This window comes from Procambarus clarkii, chromosome 27 (genome assembly GCF_040958095.1).
Source record: "Procambarus clarkii isolate CNS0578487 chromosome 27, FALCON_Pclarkii_2.0, whole genome shotgun sequence".
NCBI lineage: Eukaryota > Metazoa > Arthropoda > Malacostraca > Decapoda > Cambaridae > Procambarus > Procambarus clarkii.
The window spans coordinates 18346467-18370878 of NC_091176.1; the positions used below are offsets into that span (position 1 = coordinate 18346467).

At 40.4% G+C, this 24412-nt stretch overlaps 2 protein-coding genes across 4 annotated transcripts in view; both read left to right on the forward strand.

Moving 5' to 3' along the window:
* The first annotated feature begins 2170 nt into the window (after positions 1 to 2170).
* Positions 2171 to 9533, forward strand: Dlc90F (dynein light chain 90F). Its single transcript, XM_045749243.2, has 3 exons — positions 2171 to 2328; positions 4606 to 4771; positions 6582 to 9533. Exons 1-3 carry the CDS (start codon positions 2302 to 2304, stop codon positions 6728 to 6730), a joined length of 342 nt encoding a protein of 113 aa, XP_045605199.1. The 5' UTR covers positions 2171 to 2301; the 3' UTR covers positions 6731 to 9533.
* Positions 9534 to 13409: 3876 nt separating this feature from the next.
* LOC123762826 (uncharacterized) overlaps positions 13410 to 24412 on the forward strand; it is a 28543-nt gene continuing 17540 nt past the window's right edge. For 2 of the 3 annotated variants that reach the window (XM_045749587.2, XM_045749588.2), the window contains exons 1-3: positions 13416 to 13492; positions 22152 to 22355; positions 22535 to 22602. In XM_045749587.2, coding sequence (XP_045605543.2) covers positions 22312 to 22355; positions 22535 to 22602 — 112 coding nt within the window. In that variant the 5' untranslated portion in view covers positions 13416 to 13492; positions 22152 to 22311. Of the gene's footprint in view, positions 13493 to 22151; positions 22356 to 22534; positions 22603 to 24412 lie in introns of all 3 variants that reach the window. The other variant, XM_069332066.1, reaches the window with a different exon arrangement.

The following is a 24412-nucleotide window of genomic DNA, read 5'->3' on the forward strand; positions in this document are numbered from 1 at the left end:
CCTCCGAATGCATGATAGAGCTGATAAGTTAGCCAAAGAATCTGCCTTTAAAGGAGACGTCGAGAGTAACCTTGGATTGTCAATGAGCAATCTGAGAGCAGCAGTACACCGAGAACTTCAGCAAGATCTTGTAGATCTGAGGCAAAGTGAAATTGACACCAGTAATTCCATCTATCATCATACTATCATGCAAGAGGAGCCACACATCTATGGATCATCCAATAAAATCAGCAGACTTCTAGATGTTACTACTGCTCGGCTTAGACTTGGTTACAAGTATCTCTGGGAATTCTCATTATCTGCCGATGTTGACCTGACCAAATGTAAACTGTGTCAACAAAATTATTTCTGCCCGAAACGCTTTGCGTAATAGTGGCTTTAGGCATTGTATGTACTAGCTCTATCTATAAAGCCAACAAACTTTGTAAAATCTCTTTATGTATGTACCTTTACCTAAATAAAAATTATTATTATTATTATTATTATTATTATTATTATTCGCACACCCTCCGTCACTATGTGATGGAGTGCGAAAAGATACGTGAATTTAGAGACAATTCTATAACCAATGTTACAGCGATGTGTAAATATTTCATTCAAAATGATCTGCTACCAGAAAATTTAGCCAAATATTCCCATTTTGCAAACATAAGAACAAAGGTAACTGCAGAAGGCCTATTGGCCCATACGAGGCAGCTCCTATCTATAACCACCCATTTCCACTCATATACATGTCCAACCCACGTTTGAAACAATCAAGGGACCCCACCTCTACCACGTTACATGGTAATTGGTTTCACAAATCAAGAACCCTGTTACCGAACCAGTATTTACCCAAGTGTTACGACCCTTGGTTCCTTAGTTGGAAACCAGAGGTCAAATTGAGTTCTAAATAATTACTATACATTAATTCATAGAACTGGATCATGCTTGGGTCAACACCTCTCCTGTGTGGCTCTGTCTTCTCCTTTTCCTACTCCTCTCTTCCCTTACCCCATGCTGGGGTAATTTTACAGATAAGTTAATTCGTATTAAGGTATCGTGCTACTGGCTAGGTGTGTGCGTTTTGTTTATAAGTATTGAGTAATCTTAGATGTTCTTATGTATACATACGGTTCTTATGTATATAAGTGGGATTGGGTGGTTATAAATAGGAGCTGCCTCGTAAAGGCCTTCTGCAGTTGCCTTTGTTCTTATGTTCTTATTTTCTTATGTTCTTATGGGGATATTAATAGGGTATTAAAAGTATCAACATAAGACAGAACACGAAACAATGGGTATAAATTGGATAAGTTTAGATTTAGGAAAGACTTGGGTAAATACTGGTTCAGTAACAGGGTTGTTGATTTGTGGAACCAATTGCCGCGTAACATTGTGGAGGTGGGGTCCCTCGATTGTTTAATGCATGGGTTGGACATGTATATGAGTGGGATTGGGTGGTTATAAATAGGAGCTGCCTCATATGGGCCAATAGGCCTTCTGCAGTTGCCTTTGTTCTTATGTTCTTATGTATCAACACAAGACAGAACACGAAAATGGATATAAATTGGTTAAGTTTAGATTTAGGAAAGACTTGGGTAAATACTGGTTCGGTGACAGGGTTGTTGATTTGTGGAACCAATTACCGCGTAACGTGGTGGTGGTGGGGTCCCTTGATTGTTTCAAGCGTGGGTTGGACATGTTTATGAGTGGAATTGGGTGGTTATAGATAGGAGCTGCCTCGTATGGGCCAATAGGCCTTCTGCAGTTACCTTTATTCTTATGTTCTTATAGTGGGAGTACATAACATTAGTGTTCTTACATTCTTGTCTTACATACATGAAAATATCACTAATAATTGCACTTTAATTATTTGCCCACCATGTTCTTTAGTCGCTAGATTTGTAAAGAGAGTTGCACATGAGAGGACTGGAGGTGCTTAAGCTTGGGAGCCTCAGGATAAGACGTAAATATTGGTGTCAGGAAGGTGGGGAGAGTCAGGGAGAGGAATCGGACGCAGGAGGAAGTAGGGTTCAAAAAGTGCCCCATAAGTAGTTGTTTCACGTCATCACTGCGGTTTAATTCCTAACCTAACCTATCCTAACTGTCTAAACTAACCAAAGCTAACCTTTCGTATCGTAACCCAAGGAAATTAAAATATAAATCTGGTTTTATTATTCTAACCGTATGTGAGATATGTGACGTCATCATGACGTTATACAGTCATCTCCAGGGATCATTTTGGACACCATCGCTGGTGACGGCAGTTGTCAGGCCAGAGTGACACGGGACGCTGTCTGTTACCTTACTCGCCGCTCCAGAATGGACGAAAACGCCCAAAATGAGGAGGTAGGCCAGGTCCCCACGGTGTGGACTGCCCGGGGTGGTGCCGGTGGCGTGTACAGGTGGGAGTGTTGAGGCCCCACACAGGTGGCCTGGTCATGACATTGTTTACCTCGGGGTCAACATTCTACACCCCAAATTTGTGACCACTCTCTCGAGGCATCTTTTACAGTGTCTAGTTCTTTGGCACTGGAAGATATTGCTGGGAGCTTTGGTTTACCTGTAGTGGTTTCTATTGTTTTCCCTACTCAATTTGATTCAAGGACAAAATTTAATAAATATCATTGTTATTTAAATTTTTATTTAAATTTCTGGGGGACAGGCAGCCTGTGTTTGTATGTACGTTATGCTGGTATCGTGGTCTTCTCCAGGGTCACACTATTGACCCTTAAAAGGGTGCAGCTGGGAAAGTTGACAGTTGACTAACTCCCATGTACCCGTTTGCTGCTAGGTGCACAGAAGCATTAGGTGAAAGGAATGTGCCTAACCATACATGTCCCACCCAGGATTCAAACCGGGATTCTTGACTGCGAGTCTAGAGCGAGAGCAATTGTACCGAGTAGTATAGTAGTAAGGCTGTAGACAGGTGTCCCACCTGTCTAATAGGTATAATAGGTGTTTACACAAGGCTCATTTTCTGTCAAAACCTTTACAGTGTTAAGTCTTAAAATCCATCGTTAAACCACAGTGAATACAAAGTGACTGTTTCGTGGTATATGTAGCATAATACCCAAGATGGTTCGCAAACGTTTTAAAACCTGCCCACATGTAATTTTTACAATTAGCCTTGTTGAAATGCCCATGTAGCAGTTGACTCTGCTCCTAAGGTCATCCCTTCATTTACAACTTTGTACTATTCAGCCTTGTTTATCTAGAGTTAGACTAATGGACAAGATTGGTAAAGTTGGATAGGCCTAAGATTTTTTTTTTAATTTGGTTATTCTATTTATGGTTTGGAGTGAGTTGGAAACTGGGCAACTTCATCTGAACACAGTCCCTGGTGGCAGAGTGAGAAGACACATACCTAGCCAGTGATTTTGTTTGGGTTTAAGTCATGGCCAGGGAGGATTGACTGGGCTGCAATCCTTAACTGTTTGCCACACTTCCTCCAGCAAAAAAATTGGTTGGCGAGTTGTTCTGGGGGAAAAACTCCTGGGGTGAGATTTACCATGAGCTATGGGAAGGGAAAGCACTCGGCTTGCTAACAGGAACACCCCTCTTCCCCCCCCCCCCCCCCCAGGAAAAAAATAATGTTTTGGTGGGAATTTTCTTTTTAGGTTCATGGAAATCCCAGTTTGAATGGTTACAGTTGTCTTAGTTGCCTCAATTAATAGGCAGGCATCTTCGTATTTCTTTTAACTAGTTGTTTAATTTTTTTCTTCAATAAACTGTGGTATTTTAGATTGATAAACAGAAAGCTTACATACCTTCTTGCACAAATTTAATATAGACGAGGTTGTTTCCCTCCCTTACTTTTCCTTGCCTAGTGACCCACTAAAGTGGACAGCATTTTAATGAGAATATTGAGGCCTTATGTAATTGAACCCACATCACCTTCAGTGGTTGGGTTTGATCCCAACATACAGCCTCAATATTTTCTCATAGATATATCACTGATTTGATTGTTTTTTCTTGCAAATAGTGTAAGGTTGGTTATACCCATGCCAACAAAGGAATCTCTATTTGCTAGGCTCTGTTGATATGGATAAGTTTAGGATGGTGTAATGTTGTAATATTAGGCAACAATCACTCGGCAATAAGAGGTATAAAAATCATTCGGCTATTGGTGGAAACGGGGCCTATGATATGTTTGGAGTATGATCCAAACATCAGTATAGGGTAAAAATGCTGATAACCTACAGTCAGGATTGAAAAAATCTCTAGTACCTTCATTAGTGGATAAAACGAAAACTCAGATATATCGGGAAATCTTTGAACGTACAGTACAGTACTGTATATTAATAATAGGGAGTAAATAAAATATTACACAACATATTGGACAGTAATTTTTTTTCTTTACAATGGAATGTCTTAATTTTTATGTTAACTACACAAACTATTTTTTTTTTAGTCCTAATCTGTGAAAGTAAAAAATTTCCCTGTTCACCTATAAGAGCTAGGTTACAAAATAAATGCACTGTCAGTACGGGTGTAGGTATTAAATAGAAGCACTTTTATATTGAAAGCTGCACATTTACATTTTTTCTCAACATTTGTAAATTATTCTACTCTTTCCTAACAGGACCTATAATTTGAAGATAATTGTTCATGTTATCATTACAGCACCAGTTTGTGGTGGATGAAGTAAGCACCATCATTAAGGAAAGTATAGAGACGGTGATTGGAGGCAATGCCTACACCAGTGCCAAGGTAAACAACTGGACATCGCAAGTGGTGGAAAATGTACTGGGAAACTTATCCAAGCTAAACAAGGCTTTTAAATACATTGGTAAGTTATAGCTTAAATGAGATCTTGATTTGTAGTACTGTAGCTCAGAAAATATTTTAATTTATCTGATGTTTTCCCAAAGAATTTCCCCTCCAAAAGAATGGCCACATTAGAAAAGTCTGCAGGTAACCTATGTGTAATCCTTCGCTTCTCATTTGTTCTTGTTTATTTTCCTTACAACTTTACCATTATTTCTCTGCAGATGTCCAAACCATCATGTAATATGTCTAGCCCTAATCTGCCACTACACATCTCTTGAGATGCCATCCCATGTATTCCATGTGCTTCCTTTCACCCCCACCTACTTGTACAACTTGCCATACATTAATTACTTTTAATTAATTAATTTCAACAGCGTAAATTATATTTTTCTGTATTACACATGGGTCAGTATTTGGAACGTCTAGACTGCTCACTTAGTCCTTTCTTAAAGTCCATACTAACGTTTATGCCTCCCTTAATGCTTCCTTGGGTCTACTTTCCCATGCTAATCAATATAAACATTGCAGTTTCCAAATATTTGTCTCTTAATGGTTAAGGCAGGAATTGGTGTATAGATTTTGCAACCTTAAGCACAAGATAAGTTCCCAATCTTTATTTTTAAATGCCACTGTATGAAATGCTGCATTTCAGAACTTGAATCCTTTTGAAGCCGATTTTTCTTGTGTCAATAGGGGAAAGCTATTAACACAACAAAAATGGGCATGAGAAGTAGTAAGTGACATCTGTTAAAGTACCTAGAATATTTTTTTCCAAAATACTGTGTAATATTTTGTCAAGTTCTCTGGCTCTCAAAATGGATGCCTAGACCTGCTTAAATGATGCCATCAGTTGGGAACAAATGTCACTCCATGCAGTAGTGACAAAAATCTGTAATTATTCTTCCTTCAAATCATAATACTGTACTGTACTTGTACTTATTTCTAATTTTTTTTTCTAGAAATGCCTCCCTCAGTAATGCTCCCCTTACTTTGTCAACTGCTTTGCTGCTATGTTAATGTTTACAAACCCAGAGATCACAATAAGTTCTATTATTAATACAGATATGTACTTGACTTTTTCAGCGGTTATCGTCAGTTGTTGATTCACAGGGTAATGCAGTTTTCATCATATGAAGATTTAAGAAATTGTCTGGGTTTTACATGATGTAAATAGGGATATAATAGGTCTATGTAGATGTAATGTAGTTTACCTTGATCCATGAAAAAATCCTATCATTTCATGGTACAAATACGGTTATCATCATGCAGGTTACTAGGGGAATATGGTCACCATATGATTTTAAACAATTATTGTCTGGGTTTTACATGTATGATGCAAATATGGATATAAAAGCTCTCTGGATGGCATTGACAAGTGCCAGACACAACCATGCAGAGTGCCTCTGCCCGGTGAATCGATAAATATTCACACTTTTGTGTTTTTTCTTACATTTTACATCCAATTAATAATTCTATAATTAAAAATAATTTTTGGAATTTTATATTTTTTTTGCATTTATTTTTTTACCCGATTTACCTGAGGCCCGCTAATCCTATTGGCCTCGATGAGAACAGGAAGCCGGCAGCTTGTCGAAGGTCCCCCCCCCCTCCTTTTCTCTATAGCAGCTGTCTAAGTGTTAATACCATATATTTAGGGGTACAGATCTTTTATAGTGTAGCCGTATCGGTATTGGGTAATACAGCAATATCGTTTTTAGTCAAACTATTGGTACACCTTTGCACATTATTGGATGTACACTTTTAATACAGTACATCAATGATGTGTATGTATGATGTATATATACTGTATATAATTTATTTTCCTACAGTTACATGTGTAATAATGCAGAAGAATGGTGCAGGCTTACACACAGCGAGTTCATGTTACTGGGACAACACAACTGATGGGTCGTGTACAGTCCGCTGGGAGAATAAAACTATGTATTGCATCGTGTCGGTGTTTGGATTGGCAATTTAAGATTCGACATGTAAGATTGACAATGTACGTGTTTTATTCCAAGGACCGTTTTATTTTTGCGGCACCCATAGATGGTCAGTTGGTGACTAGCCACTGAAAATCTTCATATTTTGAAAGAACTTCAATGAATTGATTTATGCAGAGTAATACTAGTGTACATGCTTATGTAGCATAATGTGGTATTGCACAACTCTTGATTGTTTTCCATATCGTTAAAACCAAAGCTTTTACAATAGTTATGTAACAATTGTAAATCTCCTAACCATAACTTGCTTTAACTGTTTATTATAATATTTTGGGCTTTACATGATACGTTTAGATGTTTGCAAATGTGGCAGCAATATTATTCGGTCCATGCATCCAAACAGTGCCTGTTATTATATTGGGTGTGGTGTGGTAACACATTTTGTGTAATGTAATTAAGGACAAATTTGACCTTAGGATTTGTAACAAATTGATTTTAAATTTAAAATTAATTCAGCGAGCCAATTGCTCACTGCTTGCCCAGAAAGTCGAGAGGAGCAGTAGTCATGAGGGTAATGATTAAACGAACTTTGTGTAAATAAGTAATTTGTTCTTTCCTGTGCTTTTTATTGAAGACAGTGCTTTGTCCATAGGTATTAGTGTTGTAATACTAATTAAGTACATTGATAAGAGTTTACTGTTGTGGATAATCTTGGAGGTCTGCTTCACAATTAAAATGGTTCAAACATGCTTTCATAGTAGCATGTTTGATTTTACGCTACACAAGTATTAAGTTGCTATATAGTGCAGACAAAGAATATCCTTCATCATCCTTTTTAAGTTCCTCTAATAACCATAACTTGGTTTGCTTCAGATATTTTGAAAGTTACAATGGGGACTTTCGTCTGTCTGGAGGAGTCGTAGCATATTTGAGGCTCCCATTGCTCAGCACACTGATAAATTCTAGTTGAAGAATCATTCTTGAGTTATTATCTTTAGTGCAAGTATTGTAGCTGTTAAACTGTCGTGTCTTTTGAGTGACCTTGAAACAAAGGCATGTAAACTGGTGGTGGCAAACTCAATACAATGTAAACCCAATTACTGTATTGCAAACATCTGACAATTATAATAATTTGTAATAGTACAGTATAAGTAATGCAAGAAACTGGGTATTTTAGATTAGTAATAGAATGCACTTCCAAGCATTTGAAATACTGTACAGTATTTGTAGTGTGTACTTTCATGCCAGAGCCCAGGCATCTACTGCTTGTTTGAGGATGTTATATAAATATGTAGGGCTGTCTTGAAAACTATTCACACTACTTTCTATGCAATATTGGCAAAGCATGTGTTTGAATAATTTTTTATCCTTAAGTAAATTGATCTCCAAATAGTTTTGCATGTCATTTAAAGAGCAGGAAATGGTATGTTTTTTTCTATTACCTACAACTCCATTCAGATAATAGATAAATCCAAGATTAATTGAAATGGAGGGTTATTATATGTAAAGCAGCAGGTGTTGAGGTATATAGTACAGTTGACCGAGATCACCGGCACTGATGTCCTCTGCTGCCAGCCATTCACCATTTATCACTATGTTCATAGTATACATGAGAGTCGATTCAATTGCACTACAGTATTTGCTTTTGACTGCTGGTGCACTAAATAAAATTTTCAAAATATTTTGCCGTGGATCAAACCTTTATTTTGTGTATATACAAGTGACTTGAGCGAAACTGTAATTATATTGTTGAATTTTCAAGTGCATGTGTAGCTAAATTCTGGAATGAATTAATAGTAAATATTTGAATAAGGTAAATATTTTAGTGTACAAAGATACTTTGTGTTAGAAAGAGTAAGGAGGTTTTGTTATTTATTCCTGGTCACTGCTCTTAAAGCAAGCAACATAAATATTATGATGTTCTTCAAACATAATTTGGTACTTTTTGCAAAGCCTTAACTTACCATAAGTACTTGTTCTGAATAACTGTAAGTGAATTATTTTTTATATATTGATAATGATGTATACCTTTCATGTACTTGTTGCCTAAAATTAAAATGTATACCGAGTATAAGCTAAGCTTGCCGTTTGTAATATTGAATTTAATAGCGGAAGGTTTGGTTTTACATGATAGGAAATTTGAGTTTACAATATTAGATGAGTTAGTCCTACACTTTTGGAGTGATGATTATAGGCTGCATCTTTAACTTGTTAGTTCTTTAAAAAATATTCTTGCGATTAATCTCAAATACTTTGCATCTCAAGGGAATATAATTGGCCTAGGATACCCATCCAGTGGTGTGGTTGTGCACACATTGCTCAGTAAGGTTTAAACATTGAAACGGGATTGGGAACAGTAAGGTTGCAGCCTCAACTTTGGCTAAAGAGAGAGAGTACCTCAACAACCCAAGAGTTTCCTATCCTCAACAGGTAACCCAAGGTTTCCTGTTAGGAAACCTAAGATATTTATGTATTTCATTATAAACTGTGAAACTGAAATGTCCAATATAGTCATAATGTACCTTTTTGCTTGCTTCCCTCTAGCATAGATACCTATTCACTTCTATCCTTTTATATTATATGGTATCACTGAATACCTAATAATGGTAATGTGTTTAGTGTCTGGATATTAGGAACAAGGAAATTGTCCAGAACCTAGCATAAGTTGCTACAACTGAAGGCTATCCTACCTTGTTTTCATGACCTGCAAAGGGTTACTATTCTTAATCTAGTGTGTTTTTTCCTCCATCTAGTTTCATTTCATAGTTATTGGTTATTCTCTATTAAAATGTTGTATGTACCATTTATGCAGATTTTTCAATAAAAATGTTCACCATCTTTTGCCATTAAATTTCCAGATAAATGCATCAAATCTCCCTTACCTATAAGTCTTGTGGTCATGTTCATTTAAGTCGTGTATAAGTGGTTACAAATCAGTCATGGTCAGGTGGAAGCAGTATTTAAGGAAAAATATAATTGCTAAATTCTACAAGTAGTAGACTGCTGTAAAGAAAAAAATATGATTATTGACTCTTGATGAAGTGTACAAGTCAGTAAATATCTACAGATGCTGTCCCTACTGTCTTCTGAATTTCCTGTAGAAAATGTTGTTTTCACACTGGTAGTGTCATGTCATGAATCAGTATTGTTATATTATGAGCACAATTCCTCAGTACTGTTTATTACATCAAAATATTAAACAGTACAGTACTTTCCTTTTCAAGAATGGGACCCTCTCCCACCAGTGGTAATTTGTACACCATGTTCAGGTGGCTTCTTCCCTCTCCAGCCTATGGCGACTGGCAACCAAGTGGTGTCACCAGTTGTGGAAACTGAGTCATCTGACCACCTACAAAGAGGTTACCCATGAGGGGTTGCCCTTTGTTGAACATGTTTCTTTGGCTTAGGTTGCAAGGGAAGCAGGGAGGTTGTGTTTGTACAGGCATTGGCGAATGCTCTGGTACTTTGTTTTTTTTTCCCCGTTGAAAAAAAAAATTAGGGCATGCCAATATAACCTGACGTACTGAGATGTTCTTTTGCATGTGTGGCATTTTCAGACATGTGAAGTATAGTTGCAAACCTTTCCCTATTCACTGCATTAATTGTATCTAAAACATTGTTGTACCTGTTGCATTATAATTTTAGTCTTGTATATTTTTGCTTTCGTATTGGCATCTCGAGTGATATTTAGGACCTTTTGACTATTCTGCAATTGACAGTACAGAATAGTCTTCCTGATTTGGTGCTCTCTTCTGATAAGTAATTATTTGTAGACCATTCAAGCCGGGTATGAATATTTTCTTAAATTTCTTGGACTCGCTTGCATTTCCAGCTTTCCTCTACGTTCATTCATCCTACTTTCTCAATTTAAAGAGGCTGACCTTGTCCTCTTGTCCATTCCCCTCCTTATCTTGTATGTTGTGATCATATATCTGTTTCATCTCCTGGGTTGAGGTTTAATTCCCTTAACCTATCTTTGTAGCTTAACCCTTTTAGGTCTGGCACTAATCTTACTTCAAACCTCTGTATTCTTTGAATTTTGATTTTATGCTCTACGAGATAGATTCTAGTCTGATGCTGCATATTCCAGTACCGGCCTAATAGGCTGTATATAATGCTTATTTAGGTTTTTAAAGATGATCTAATGTCTGTAGTTTCTAGTGTACTGCCACTGTTGTTCTTTTTCTTTGTGTACCTTTGGTGTTAATGTTGTAATTACATTCACTTTCAAAAATTTATATTTCTTATTTCTGTAGCTGCCTTCCCCCTTGTAGTGTGAATACCTGCTGGTATTCACACTACAAGATAACGCAAGTTTTTAAGGGTTGACAAATGTTAATCTTGTGTTCTACATGTTAATCTTATTTTAATTTTATTTAATCTTGTGTTAATCTTATGCTCTACAAATCAAGGGATCCAGAATGTGAAATGATCTTCCCAATCATATCAAAGGCTGTACCTCTCTCAACCAGTTTAAGATGAAAACTAAGTACTACCTAATTAACTCCATGTAACCTACCTTGCCCTAAATGTCTTACTATTTAGTTGGTCTTACTATTTTTAAACAATGCTGTTTGTTGACCAACGTGTATATTGGCTATTTTCTACCATGTTTCCCCCCCCCCCCCACCTTTTTAACGCAATTTATACGTTAAACTCAATTACTATTAAGCTTTAGTGTAAGTGTTTTTCCCCCACCTCACCTTGCCCGAAACGCTATGCGTACTAGTGGCTTTAGGTATTGTATGTACTAGTTCTATCTATAAATCCAACATTGTTTGTAAATCAACTATGTATGTACTTATCTGAATAAAATTTACTTTACTTTACTTACTTGTTTGAGAAGCTGTTCACTTGAGACAGTAAAAGCAAGTCCCAGCTATGTCTGGGTACAAGTGACATGATGGGGGGGGTGTTGTACATGGTGTTATAGCGGTGTGTCCACTCACAGGATGAGTGGTGCTGCCCAATACTGTCACTATGGTTGTGTGTCCACTCACAGGATGAGTGGCGCTGCCCAATACTGTCACTATGGTTGTGTCTGCTCACAGGATGAGTGGCACTGCCCAATACAGTCACTATGGCGGTGTGTCCACTCACAGGATGAGTGGCGCTGCCCAATACTGTCACTATGGCGGTGTGTCCACTCACAGGATGAGTGACGCTGCCCAATACTGTCACTATGGTTGTGTGTCCACTCACAGGATGAGTGGCACTGCCCAATACTGTCACTATGGCGGTGTGTCCACTCACAGGATGAGTGACGCTGCCCAATACTGTCACTATGGCGGTGTGTCCACTCACAGGATGAGTGGCACTGCCCAATACTGTCACTATGGTGGTGTGTCCACTCACAGGATGAATTCCGCTGCCCAATAAACTCGTAAGGCTTAGAGTACCAGCTACAGCATCCTTAGCTGTCAGATCAACAAAGTAATGTTGTGCTGTATATAATATAATATTGATCCAAACCACTTCTTCAAAAGGTCAGATGTAACTAACAAAGAGTAAAGGATTCAAGCTTAACAAGCCATAATGTAGGGCAGAAAAGAGGAGTTGCTTCTTCACCCACAGGGTTATAAGCCCACAGACCCGACGAAGCTGTAAATGCCAAAAAACTGCTACAATTTAAAATCCAAATGTCTAAAATTATGAGGACAAATAGGGGGACCTTTGACAAGCTTCTGGCTTCCTGTCCTTATCGAGGCCACTAGAGAGTGACCCTCATAAAAATTTCGATAAGTATGTGTATGTAATTATTGTAATAATAATAATATTTAAAAAGAATTGGAAGAATTTATTATTTACTACTATGTAGTGCTTCCACCACTGCCTTGACCGTTCACGCCGGGACCAGTAATAGAACGGTATGATAGACAGGCAGACCACACACACCTGAATCTTCAGAAATATATACGGTTGAATGACAGTTGAGAGGCGGGACCCAAGAGCCGAAGCTCAACCCCCCCGCAAGCACAACTAGGTGCGTACACACCAGAATCTTCCACTCTGGATAATACAGCTTACACTTCACCGTAGAGGACAGGTGGCGTTGGCTTGGGCGCGAGAACGCTGCTCCATATGTCCCCGCGGCTCATATTAACTACACTAATTTACAATCTTTAACATAACAGTCCATTTAGAATAAACTTTGTCATAATTTGTTTTGCTTATTTAGTTTACTGTGATGGGGTAAGAGGACGGGAAGGTGGTGCATGGCGCAGCAGCGGGAGTCGAACCCATAGTATTGTTAGGGGATATGAATTATAAATAAATTTCTGGTATATAGGGGGAAGAAATTGAAATTGAAATTGAAATAAGTTTATTGAGGTAAAATACACACAAAGGGATGAGGTAGCTCAAGCTATTCTCACCCCATTCAGTACATCGTGTTAATATATACATAGACACATCACAAATAAACACATTACCAAACATAGGGGGGGGGGTGGGCTGGCCCTTGTTCTAGGCGGGATTTGAGGCCTAGGTGGGTGTGGAATTCGTGGGGGCTTGCCTGTGAGTCATGTTGGACGAAAGAGGAGGTTCGGGCTTATAGGGGGAAAAGTTTCCGAAGTATAAAGGTGGGCAGAGTGGGGGGGGGGCGGAAGGGAATGGAGGAAGTGGAGGGGAATGTTACCATGTTGGCGGTAAAGAGGGTGGTGGGGGGGGAGGGGGGTGTTCCTCGGGGAGTACCTGGCCAGGTGGCATGCGCAAGGCCACACAACTACTTGGACTCTTGTACAAGACGGACGCCACGTGCAGCTCCAGTCGACCTACATAAGAAAGTATTCTGAAGGGTAGGCCATTAGAGACGGTTCTTTTTTTGTGTAGACCATTTCTATTGCAGATATAAACATGGCCTGTTGCTTGTGCTGGTGATACGTCTAGAGCATTACTGCTACATACATGGTGAGTTCCTTTTAATTTTGTCCACTCACTCATCCTGTGAGTGGACACACTGCCGTTGCAATATGTACAACACTCCCCAATAGGAAAAAAAAAACCGCTGGGTTGTTCATCCTGTCACTTGTACCCAGACACAGCTGGGACTTACTTAACTGTCTCAGTTGAACAGCTTCTCAAACAAGAAGATTAACATATGTCAACCCTTAAAATCTTGCGTTATCTTGTGGGTGCAAAATGGGGGAATCTTTTAAAACCAGTATCTATATTCCGTTCCTTGTGCTTCCTGTTGTGTATATCTACTACAGCTCCAATTGGAAGCAGGTTGAAGATGAATTCAGCAGAGTAAGGCAAGTCCTAGTCAATAATGGATATTCTAACGGATATATCAATGATATTAAAAGAAAGGTGAACTGGAATGCTATCTGATAAAACGGCCAGACATGTGCCTTACCTATCAAATTATTCTACAGAAACTGCTTTAACACAGCTCGCAAAAAGAAAGAAAAAGAGTCCTGAATGACAGTGATGATTGAAACGTGACCCCTACTGACACCAACCAAAAGACAGAGTTGACAATCTACAAAAGATCGAAAACTTGCTCATGAAAAACTCTCCCGACTCCAAGCGGAACGCCTTGAGACGAATATATCGTCTATGAGTTCAACTGCTCATTTGAGCGATCTCAAAATATAAGCAAGATAACAACTCTTTCAAGGCGCCTGACAATTCATAAATAACAAGGATCCATCAAGCCATTAGAACATAATCTTTTCGCGCAACAGATCATCATCAAAGACATTCTTAGAACCCACATCTAAATCATAGACGGACAACGACAATAGAAGATAAACTACATACCAAAAGTCTCGACCAACTGTTACCATTCAGCGGACACTGGTACATTCTACCACCCTCAACTCCAAGGCAGAATATCCAGCACACTGCCTCAGCCATCACAGTAACACAGGAAGTAAGGAAAGTTCACAAGGCCTATTGGCTCATGCGTCACCTACTTCGCCCCATCATTCTTGGTGATTCAGTTGCTCGAGTTAACTTGTATACACTTCACCTCAGCCTTTGGAAAATGATGATAGATTCAAGGGAATGCATCTCTTGCATCAGCCCCCCCCCCACCCTTTTAAATAAAAAACTGAAATTTATTTTGAGAATAAATTTTTCAACTTGCACGAATCTTTTTTGTTATTTCTAATGTTCTTTACTTCAGATGGAAGTTGAAAAATTTACAACTCCATGTTCATTTTACATTTTAGCCTGACGCTTATGGAAGCATTTCTTTGAAGCTCTCAACATCTTCGGAGACGAAGGTGGAGTGGATACAAGCCGGCTGTGGCTACAAGAGTATGGAAAATCGCAGGGTAATAGGATAATTGAAGATAACTACACTATTAATGAGGTAACACTGGGATAACTATGAATAATTCAGGGAAATTAAAACATGACCCTAGGATAACTGAGGGGTAAACGGAATAACTCGGGCGATGTATAAATACTAGGAGTCGGGACAATACAAGCAATAAAATAACATCAGGATAGCACAAGGATACTCCTGAACATGTTAGGATAATTCAGAGAACCGAGAATAACTTGAGGATTGCACTAAGATTTTTTGTTTCTGGGGAGTAAGTATTTTTTTCTGATTGCTAATGCCTCCAAATTCTCGATAACGGCTATTATTATACTCAAACTTTGCTTTGACCTTTGGCTAAGACAGCTTAGGGGTGACGTCTTGAAGGTACCTGAAGGCTGCCGACTTATGCAGTCATGTGTCCCAGCCCTAGATGAGGAGTCGGCAACCTTTAGGACATCTTTCCTAAGCTAAGACAAAGGTCAGCAAAGTCTAAAGGGAAGACTACCCATTTTCTATACTTGGGAGGCATAAACAATCGGAAAATAACACTTACTACCCAGGGACATAAATTGTGTAATTTGGAATGAATACGAGGGCAATGAGCTAGGATACGAGGACAAGGAACTGGGATACGAGTGCAAGGAGCTGGGATACGAGGGCAAGGAGCTGGGATATCTGGCCGTAGTGAAGGAACAACTGACCCTACAAGAAGCGAGACTGTCCCTCTGGCGATCAATCCAAGTGGACAGGATGAACTTTGCTCTAATTTGTCAAATATCACCAAACTCAGACATGGAGGAATGTCAGTAACTCTTAGCACAACCACACTCTGAATTGATTTACCTGACAGAGTTCGTCAATCTAACACTAATACGTCGCTCCAGGAAACACTTAGTGTGTATATTATGGTTATTGAGCGTGGGACAGCTTTGACCTTCATCAGCCTCAGCACTGACGTGGCCTTTATCAGATATTTCCTCAAATTAACTTACGAACTCAACTTTATCCATTCTATAGAGTGCACATTAAGTTGTCACCATTTAATCTGTGATATGTAAGTCAACAATAACCTGGGGTAGTGGGGGGGGGGGATTTCTGAACACCTCTGAACATAGGGAATTGAACACTCTGGGGGGGGGAGGAGAGTGGGGGAGGTATTTTTGAACATCTCTGAACATAGGGAAGCGTACACACTGAGGGAGAGGGTAAAGTCAGTACTGCTCACTTTAAATGGGAAACAAAAAAGCTTTCAATCAACAATCAACATTCATCATATGCCACAATCAACACTCGCCATAGGTCACAGTTCTGTTCCATCATCCAGTGGTTTTCTGGCAAAGTGTATAGATAGGCTGAAGTGGGTCAGTGGGGAAGTGGGTGGAAGGGGCCAAGAACTTCCCTCTCTTTATATTTAGATAATTACTTACAGCCTACTTATGTAGGTCCATGTTGGCGGTACACAAATCCCCCCCCCCCTCTCTCTCTCTCTCTCTCTCTCTCTCTCTCTCTCTCTCTCTCTCTCTCTCTCTCTCTCTCTCTCTCTCTCTCTCTCTCTCTCTCTCTCTCTCTCTCTCTCTCTCTCTCTCTCTCTCTCTCTCTCTCTCTCTCTCTCTCTCTCTCTCTCTCTCTCTCTCTCTCTCTCTCTCTCTCTCTCTCTCTCTCTCTCTCTCTCTCTCTCTCTCTCTCTCTCTCTCTCTCTCCTCTCTCTCTCTCTCTCTCTCTCTCTCTCTCTCTCTCTCTCTCTCTCTCTCTCTCTCTCTCTCTCTCTCTCTCTCTCTCTCTCTCTCTCTCTCTCTCTCTCTCTCTCTCTCTCTCTCTCTCTCTCTCTCTCTCTCTCTCTCTCTCTCTCTCTCTCTCTCTCTCTCTCTCTCTCTCTCTCTCTCTCTCTCTCTCTCTCTCTCTCTCTCTCTCTCTCTCTCTCTCTCTCTCTCTCTCTCTCTCTCTCTCTCTCTCTCTCTCTCTCTCTCTCTCTCTCTCTCTCTCTCTCTCTCTCTCTCTCTCTCTCTCTCTCTCTCTCTCTCTCTCTCTCTCTCTCTCTCTCTCTCTCTCTCTCTCTCTCTCTCTCTCTCTCTCTCTCTCTCTCTCATCTCTCTCTCTCTCTCTCTCTCTCTCTCTCTCTCTCTCTCTCTCTCTCTCTCTCTCTCTCTCTCTCTCTCTCTCTCTCTCTCTCTCTCTCTCTCTCTCTCTCTCTCTCTCTCTCTCTCTCTCTCTCTCTCTCTCTCTCTCTCTCTCTCTCTCTCTCTCTCTCTCTCTCTCTCTCTCTCTCTCTCTCTCTCTCTCTCTCTCTCTCTCTCTCTCTCTCTCTCTGTCACTTTCTCTCCCAAACTTTTGCCGAGAAGCCGGTAAGAATCTGATATTTCTGACTTCGTAAACTAAACAAGGTGATATTTCACCTTAAGCACTGACATGGTCTTAACCAGCTGTGGCGGAAGGGGGATAGGGGGGACCTGCTGCTTGGGTAACAGCTTCTCCCCCGTATCAACCTATCCTGGCTTTGCTCCTTGGAGAGGCCACTCCAGACCGACAACCAGAGCGCAACTCCATAGTCTCCTGAGACTGATGGATACCTACTGCTTCACTCTCCGCTTCCCGCTTGTCCCATATGAATCGTTTTTAGTAACTTATAAGACACCAACATTCGATTAATTAGAAAATCTATGGAGCAGGAGAGTAGGATGGAACTAACATCCAGCCTCACCCCCAGACGCGCGCCCACCTCCCGCTGCACACACTTGCTCCTACGTATGTAACATTGGGATTTTATTGTGTCCTCAGTTTGACGAGCGGCTGGTACCCTTTGGTCCAGTACTGCCTGTGGTCCTCTTTTGTCCAGCACCTCTCCCCGCCCCCGTGTTAGTTACCACTCATCCCCAGTGGCTATGTACTGTAAGCATTCGTTCAGTCTGCTCCCATACGTCATTACCCACCACCTGAAGCAGGTACGCGGCCACCACCTACTCAATAATGAAGATCCTGCCTCCGGGTGTATGGTGGCGGGAAGGGGGGGGGGGCGGGAGGGGGGGGGGCGGGAGGGGGGGGGGGGGAAGGGGGTGGAGGAAGCGGAAACAACAGTTAGAGCGGGTGTGTGGCGGGAGTGTGTATGGTGCGTGCCTGGTGGCGCCGTTGTGCCGGGTAACCCAACAACATACATTTCATACAACTCGATAATGGGTCACCCGGTACAACCCCCGAGGTCACCAACCACAACATAAAATAACAGCAGTGAGATGACAAATGAGCATTCATATAAAATATTTATTTCCAGTGATAATGCGATGAGCCTTCATCAAGAGAACACATTTCAACAATTTAAAATATGTTCATTCAAAGTTTTTCTTGCAGCATTTTTCTTGTAGACGAAATTTTGATTTGAATTGTATATCAGAGAACAGCGAGAGCCTCTTCAACTGAATGATTACAGCTACACGGGTCTAGAAGTATACGGGAATAATTTAATAACAATACCAAACACAAGCTGTTATAAAAATAAACGTTTTCTTTTGAGTTTCTTAAAAAATATATTTAACGGTCGCTAACGGTTAAGCGCTGTTGCTGGCGCCATTATTTACATCGCCTTCAGCTTAATTTGTATTGCGGAATGCGGTGATAAATTGCGTGTGAGCTCTATTGTGCTCGACGCTCATGGGAGCGCCTGATTGTGCTCGACGCTCCTGGGAGCTCCTGATTGTGCTCGACGCTCATGGGAGCTCCTGATTGTGCTCGACGCTCCTGGGAGCTCCTGATTGTGCTCGACGCTCCTGGGAGCTCCTGATTGTGCTCGACGCTCATGGGAGCTCCTGATTGTGCTCGACACTCATGGGAGCTCCTGATTGTGCTCGACGCTCATGGGAGCTCCTGATTGTGCTCGACGCTCATGGGAGCTCCTGATTGTGTTCGACGCTCATGGGAGCTCCTGATTGTGTTCGACGCTCATGGGAGCTCCTGATTGTGCTCGACACTCATGGAAGCTCCTGATTGTGCTCGACGCTCCTGGGAGCGCCTGATTGTGCTCGTGGGAGCTCCTGATTGTGCTCGACGCTTGTAATAATCGCTACTTACAATTTGTAATGCATACCACCATTGTAATGACTGGCATAGTAATGTCGCTAGTGTGTCATACGTATAACATATCCACATATTCACTCAAGATAATCTGAGCTCTGCGTAGACAACTGGAGGGAGGGAGAGTGGTGGAGAGAGAGAGAGAGAGAGAGAGAGAGAGAGAGAGAGAGAGAGAGAGAGAGAGAGAGAGAGAACAAGAGGGAGACAGCGAAAGGGAGGGAGAGAAAGAGCGAGCGAGAGGGAAGGAAAGGAAGAGGGACTGAGAGAGAGAGAGAGAGAGAGAGGTATTAGCGGCCACGGTCCACGTAAAACTACCCAATTAATGCCGCTTCCACCCTGAACTACTGGACAATTATTCTTGTTTTAGATTCAGTTACTTGGAACAAAAGTTCCGAGGTGGCAACTGTGTCGAGGTATGAGGACTTGTTGGGGTTTATATATATATATATATATATATATATATATATATATATATATATATATATATATATATATATATACATCTGCATTTGTACAGCTACCCTAGACTATATATACAGTGTGTCAAAAACCTAGCTACGTGGTGCTAAAAAATCCCCATCACACAGGATGGTTAGTCATACAGAGGCACGTGATTAGTAGTCTGCACTGGCAGACTCCGGGTGCATTATGAGGATATCATCAACACAAGAGTGAATAAGGTAGCAGTGATACTGGAAGTATAGGAAGATACTTCGTTGAAGTCTACGGAGAATGCATCCCGAATTTAATTACCGTTCCAAGGATCATAATTAATGAAAAGCTTTGTACCAGAGATAGGACTAGTATTTGGGATATTATGTATATAATATAACGATATTATGTATATAATATACTAATATAATATGTATATATATATATATATATATATATATATATATATATATATATATATATATATATATATAATATATCGTCAAAGTGTCACAGAGGTGACCGGAGTTGAGTTAATAGCTAGACTCTCCTTCACCAACGTCGTACTATTATTGTAAACTTTTATTGGACTCGCGGCGTTCGATACCAATGTTTCACCTGCAACACTCGTATGATTTCTCGTCTGACACTTGTAGATTAATTCTCCATGTGTGGGGGAGGGGAGCCCTGACCCTAACTGACCCGCACCATGTGACCCCCACCACGTGACCCCAACATGACTACAATAACCGATATGGCGCCTGTCTTTCCTGTGATATATTGAATAAAATGCTCCGAGACTTTAACACGTGTAGCCACTACGACGCTAAACTGTGTACACAACTCTCCACAAATTGGACTCTGATAAACACACTGTAGATAATTACTAAAGAAGTCATATAAATTAACTAGGTTCGATAGGTAATGCTTTGAATTTGACTTGATCTTTCCATAAGTGCATGTGCACCTTCATGTACGTTGTGCAGCAGCGTGTGTGTACGTGTGTCATCAGGGTAAGTGCTCGGCGTCCACTTTCCTTTGTGGGGTCACTTTAGTAGGTGAACACTGGCGGGCTGCACGCTATGTCTCGCTCTCAGTGTACCAGGGCCTCGCGTGTGTGTGTCCACTCACCTGTTTGTGCCTGCAGGATCGACCTCTTAACTCTTGGACCCAAGACCTAGGTGGACACACACACACACACACACACACACACAGCGCGCGCGTGTGTGTGTGTACTTACCTAGTTGTACTCACCTATTTGTGCTTGCGGGGGTTGAGCTCTGGCTCTTTGGTTCCGCCTCTCAACCATCAATCAACTGGTGTACAGATTCCTGAGCCTACTGGGCTCTATCATATCTACATTTAAAACTGTGTATGGAGTCAGCCTCCACCACATCACTGCTTAATGCATTCCATCTGTTAACTACTCTGACACTGAAAAAGTTATTTCTAACGTCTCTGTGGCTCATTTGGGTACTCAGTTTCCACCTGTGTCCCCTTGTTCGTGTTCTGCCCGTACTAAAGAGTTTGTCTTTGTCCACCCTGTCAATTCCCCTGAAAATTTTGTAGGTGGTTATCATGTCTCCCCTTACTCTTCTGTCATCCATGGACGTAAGTTTCAGCTCCTTTAGCCTTTCCTCGTAGCTCATTCCTCTCAGTTCCGGGACGAGTCTGGTGGAATACCGCTGAATCTTCTCTAACGTTGTCTTGTATTTAACTAGGTATGGACTCCAAGCTGGAGCTGCATATTCCAGGATTGGTCTGACATAAGTGGTATACAGGGTCCTGAACGATTCCTTACATAAGTTTCTAAAGGCAGTTCTTATATTGGCCAATGTAGCATATGCCGCTGAGGATATCCTTTTGATGTGGGCCTCTGGGGACAGGTTCGGTGTGATATCAACCCCCAGATCTTTCTCTCTATTTGACTCTTGCAGGATTTCACCTCCCAGATGATACCTTGTGTTCAGCCTTCTGCTCCCTTCGCCTAATTTCATCACTTTGCACTTTCCTGAGTTGAACTTTAGCAACCTTTTTCTAGACCGCTCCTCCAGCCTGTCCAGGTCGTCCTGTAGTCTCTGTCTATCATCATCTGTCTTAATTCTTGTCATAATTTTTGCATCATCAGCAAACATTGAGAGGAATGAGTACACACACACATACACATACCCTATGTGTATGTGTATGTGTACTCATCTATTTGTGCTTGCGGGGGTTGAGCTTTGGCTCTTTGGTCCCGCCTCTCAACCGTCAATCAACAGGTGTACAGGTTCCTGAAGGTGTAAGTAAGTTCCTGTGTGTGTGTGTGTGTGTGTGTGTGTGTGTGTGTGTGTGTGTGTGTGTGTGTGTGTGTGTGTGTGTGTGATGGCCAGCTCCTGCATCACACATCAATAATGGCGGGAATATATAAATCAAGAAAACCGCCCCATTCATCGTTTTCAACTTGAATTAGCCACTGTTTAAATTAGCTTTAATTCCAACTTAAATAAAAATGCATGTTTAAGGCATAGCAGCAACCATCGATCACATAAACCGTATATAGTGGACAAGTATATTGGACACTGTCCATTGACACAGCTTGACACGCGCCACGCATACGCCAGTGGTATACATGTATACAGACTTTCTCGATGTATTCTTCTACAAAACACGTGTGCGTGCGTGTCTGAATGTATATATATTTTCAGGGTAAGTGCTTGTGGCTCACCTGGTAGTGGAGGCTAGCGTGTTGGCAACACAACGGACGAGGACTGACTGCCAGGCAAATAAAGACTTCTTATGTTAATGTTAACAGGCAATGTTAAAGAAGCCAGTTAACGTAGCATTCCCATTCCTTGTAGACGTGTGATGTGGACTCCTACCAGGGTCAGGATGCATCAGTCACGAAACCTGTACGTCTTTTCTCAATCTTGGCAGTTATATATCCTACTAATAAAACCACAAGCATTACTCCTACTAATATTATTAATATTTTGTAAATGTAAATACACGCACAATTCGTGAGATATATTTTGTGATATTAGTGTATTCTGGTGCACAATTCGTGACTAGAATGTCTGCTTGTCCCCAGATTTGTGAAATCCGTGATGCCTAGGTTACTTCTGGCAGCCGTCTGTCTCCTCACACTACTGGGACCAGGTTAGTATTTGTAAATATTTATGCATTTATATATTTTATATTTATATAATTATTTGATAAGATTTAGGGGCAATACGGTGGGATTGAACTCACGCCTCTGGTGTTGTTTGCTTTTTTAAATATTAAGAATGTATATTCTCTTGACGCACTGGTCTACCGTTAAGACAGGTCGTGTCTATTAGAGTTCAATGAAGCTATGAGCCATCCTCTTACAGCGATTTCCATGCCCTGACTACCAATTGTCATCCCCTAGAACTCAATATCTTTGAATATAGGCAAAAATGAGACCCCCCTTCCTCCGTGTTGGGCGTCTCTGACTTCTCAACTCTGCTGTTCAACCTCTAGTTTTCATCTGAGAATGTTGTTCGGTCTTTGCAATTTATTTTCTATTTTATATATATTATCTGCCGATTATGTTTTTATTGTCTTTAAACTTTTGTATTGATGATTTGTAGCAAATTTTCGCAGTTTTTTTTTAAGCCCTGATGATGGACTATAGTTTCCGAAATATTTGTTTTGAAAAATATATTGAAGCTGTGTGTCTTTCCTCTGATACTACTGTTCCTCTTAAGGTTAAAATGTCTAGGGTAGGGAAGGTGGTGAAGGATAGGGAAGGTGGTGAAGGATAGGGAAGGTGGTGAAGGATAGGGGAAGGTGGTGAAGGATAGGGAAGCCAGCTAGTGATGATGAGGCTTGTGCGTAGTGAAGATGGTTACAGATAGTCAAATGCTTTAAGAAATATTATAATTTAAGAGGCTCATGTGATTTTCATAGTCACGTGTTAGCCTAACCTAACCTAAAAAAAAAGAAACAATATGTTGTGTTTTGTGTAAGGTGTGCCTGAGGTGTGTAATGTCACTATTACTTCAAAATGTTCGTGCCAGTATGTATTTTAGACCCTACTGGCCAACGCACGAAATGTACAATTCCAGTTCCAAAGTTATTTATTTATTTTTATTTATATATACAAGAAAGTACATTGAATTGATGAGAGTACACAGCATTGATGTTTTTACATTCCTGTAAAGCCATTAACACGCATAGCATTTCAGACAGGTCCTTAATCTAACAGATGATATTATGTAGGTAATTTGTAGCAAAATTTAAAAATGTTAACAGGTGTATGTAAGAAAATTTGAAGAATGTTTGCAGGTACATTATAGTCAAATTTGAGGATTATCAACAGCTACATTGTAGCCTAATCTGAGGATTATTTCTAGGTACATTGAAATAAAATTTGCGTTCAACATAACAACCATGATATAAATGATATAAGATGATTGGCAATGATTGTAATGGTGAAGTTGTATGGTTTCTGCACATATTTTGGGGGAGTGGGTAGCACAAGCTACGGTGCAAGGTTGAAGCACTAGGTAGGAAACTATGAGGATGAAATTAGCTACTTTTTGGGTTTTCTTTTGAATAAGGCATAGGTTGGATAGCTTCTTAATTCGTTAGGAAGTGAGTTCCATAGACTAGGTCCCTTTATTTGCATAGTGTTTACACAGATTTAGTTTGACTCTGGGGATATCAAAGATATATTTATTTCTGGTGTGGTGATTATGGGTTCTATTACATCTGTCAAGGAAGAGTTTCAGATCAGGATTTGCATTTAGGTACAAGGTTTTGTACAAATAAATGGCACAAGAGTATGTGTGGAGTGAGTTTGTTTAGCATGTTTAGGGATTCAAACAGAGGGGTTGTCTGAAAACAGATTTTGTTATTTTTCTGATAACAGATTTTTAATGGGCGATGATGGGTTTGAAGTAGTTTGCAGTGGTTGAGCCCCATGCACAGATGCCATATATAA

Bases quoted from the DNA above. Each gene is read 5' to 3' on its own strand.
- Dlc90F (XM_045749243.2), top strand. From the start codon at position 2,302: ATGGACGAAAACGCCCAAAATGAGGAG. The intron at 2,329-4,605 runs GTAGGCCAGGTC...TTATCATTACAG, and splicing joins AAAACGCCCAAAATGAGGAG to CACCAGTTTGTGGTGGATGA. The intron at 4,772-6,581 runs GTAAGTTATAGC...ATTTTCCTACAG, and splicing joins CAAGGCTTTTAAATACATTG to TTACATGTGTAATAATGCAG.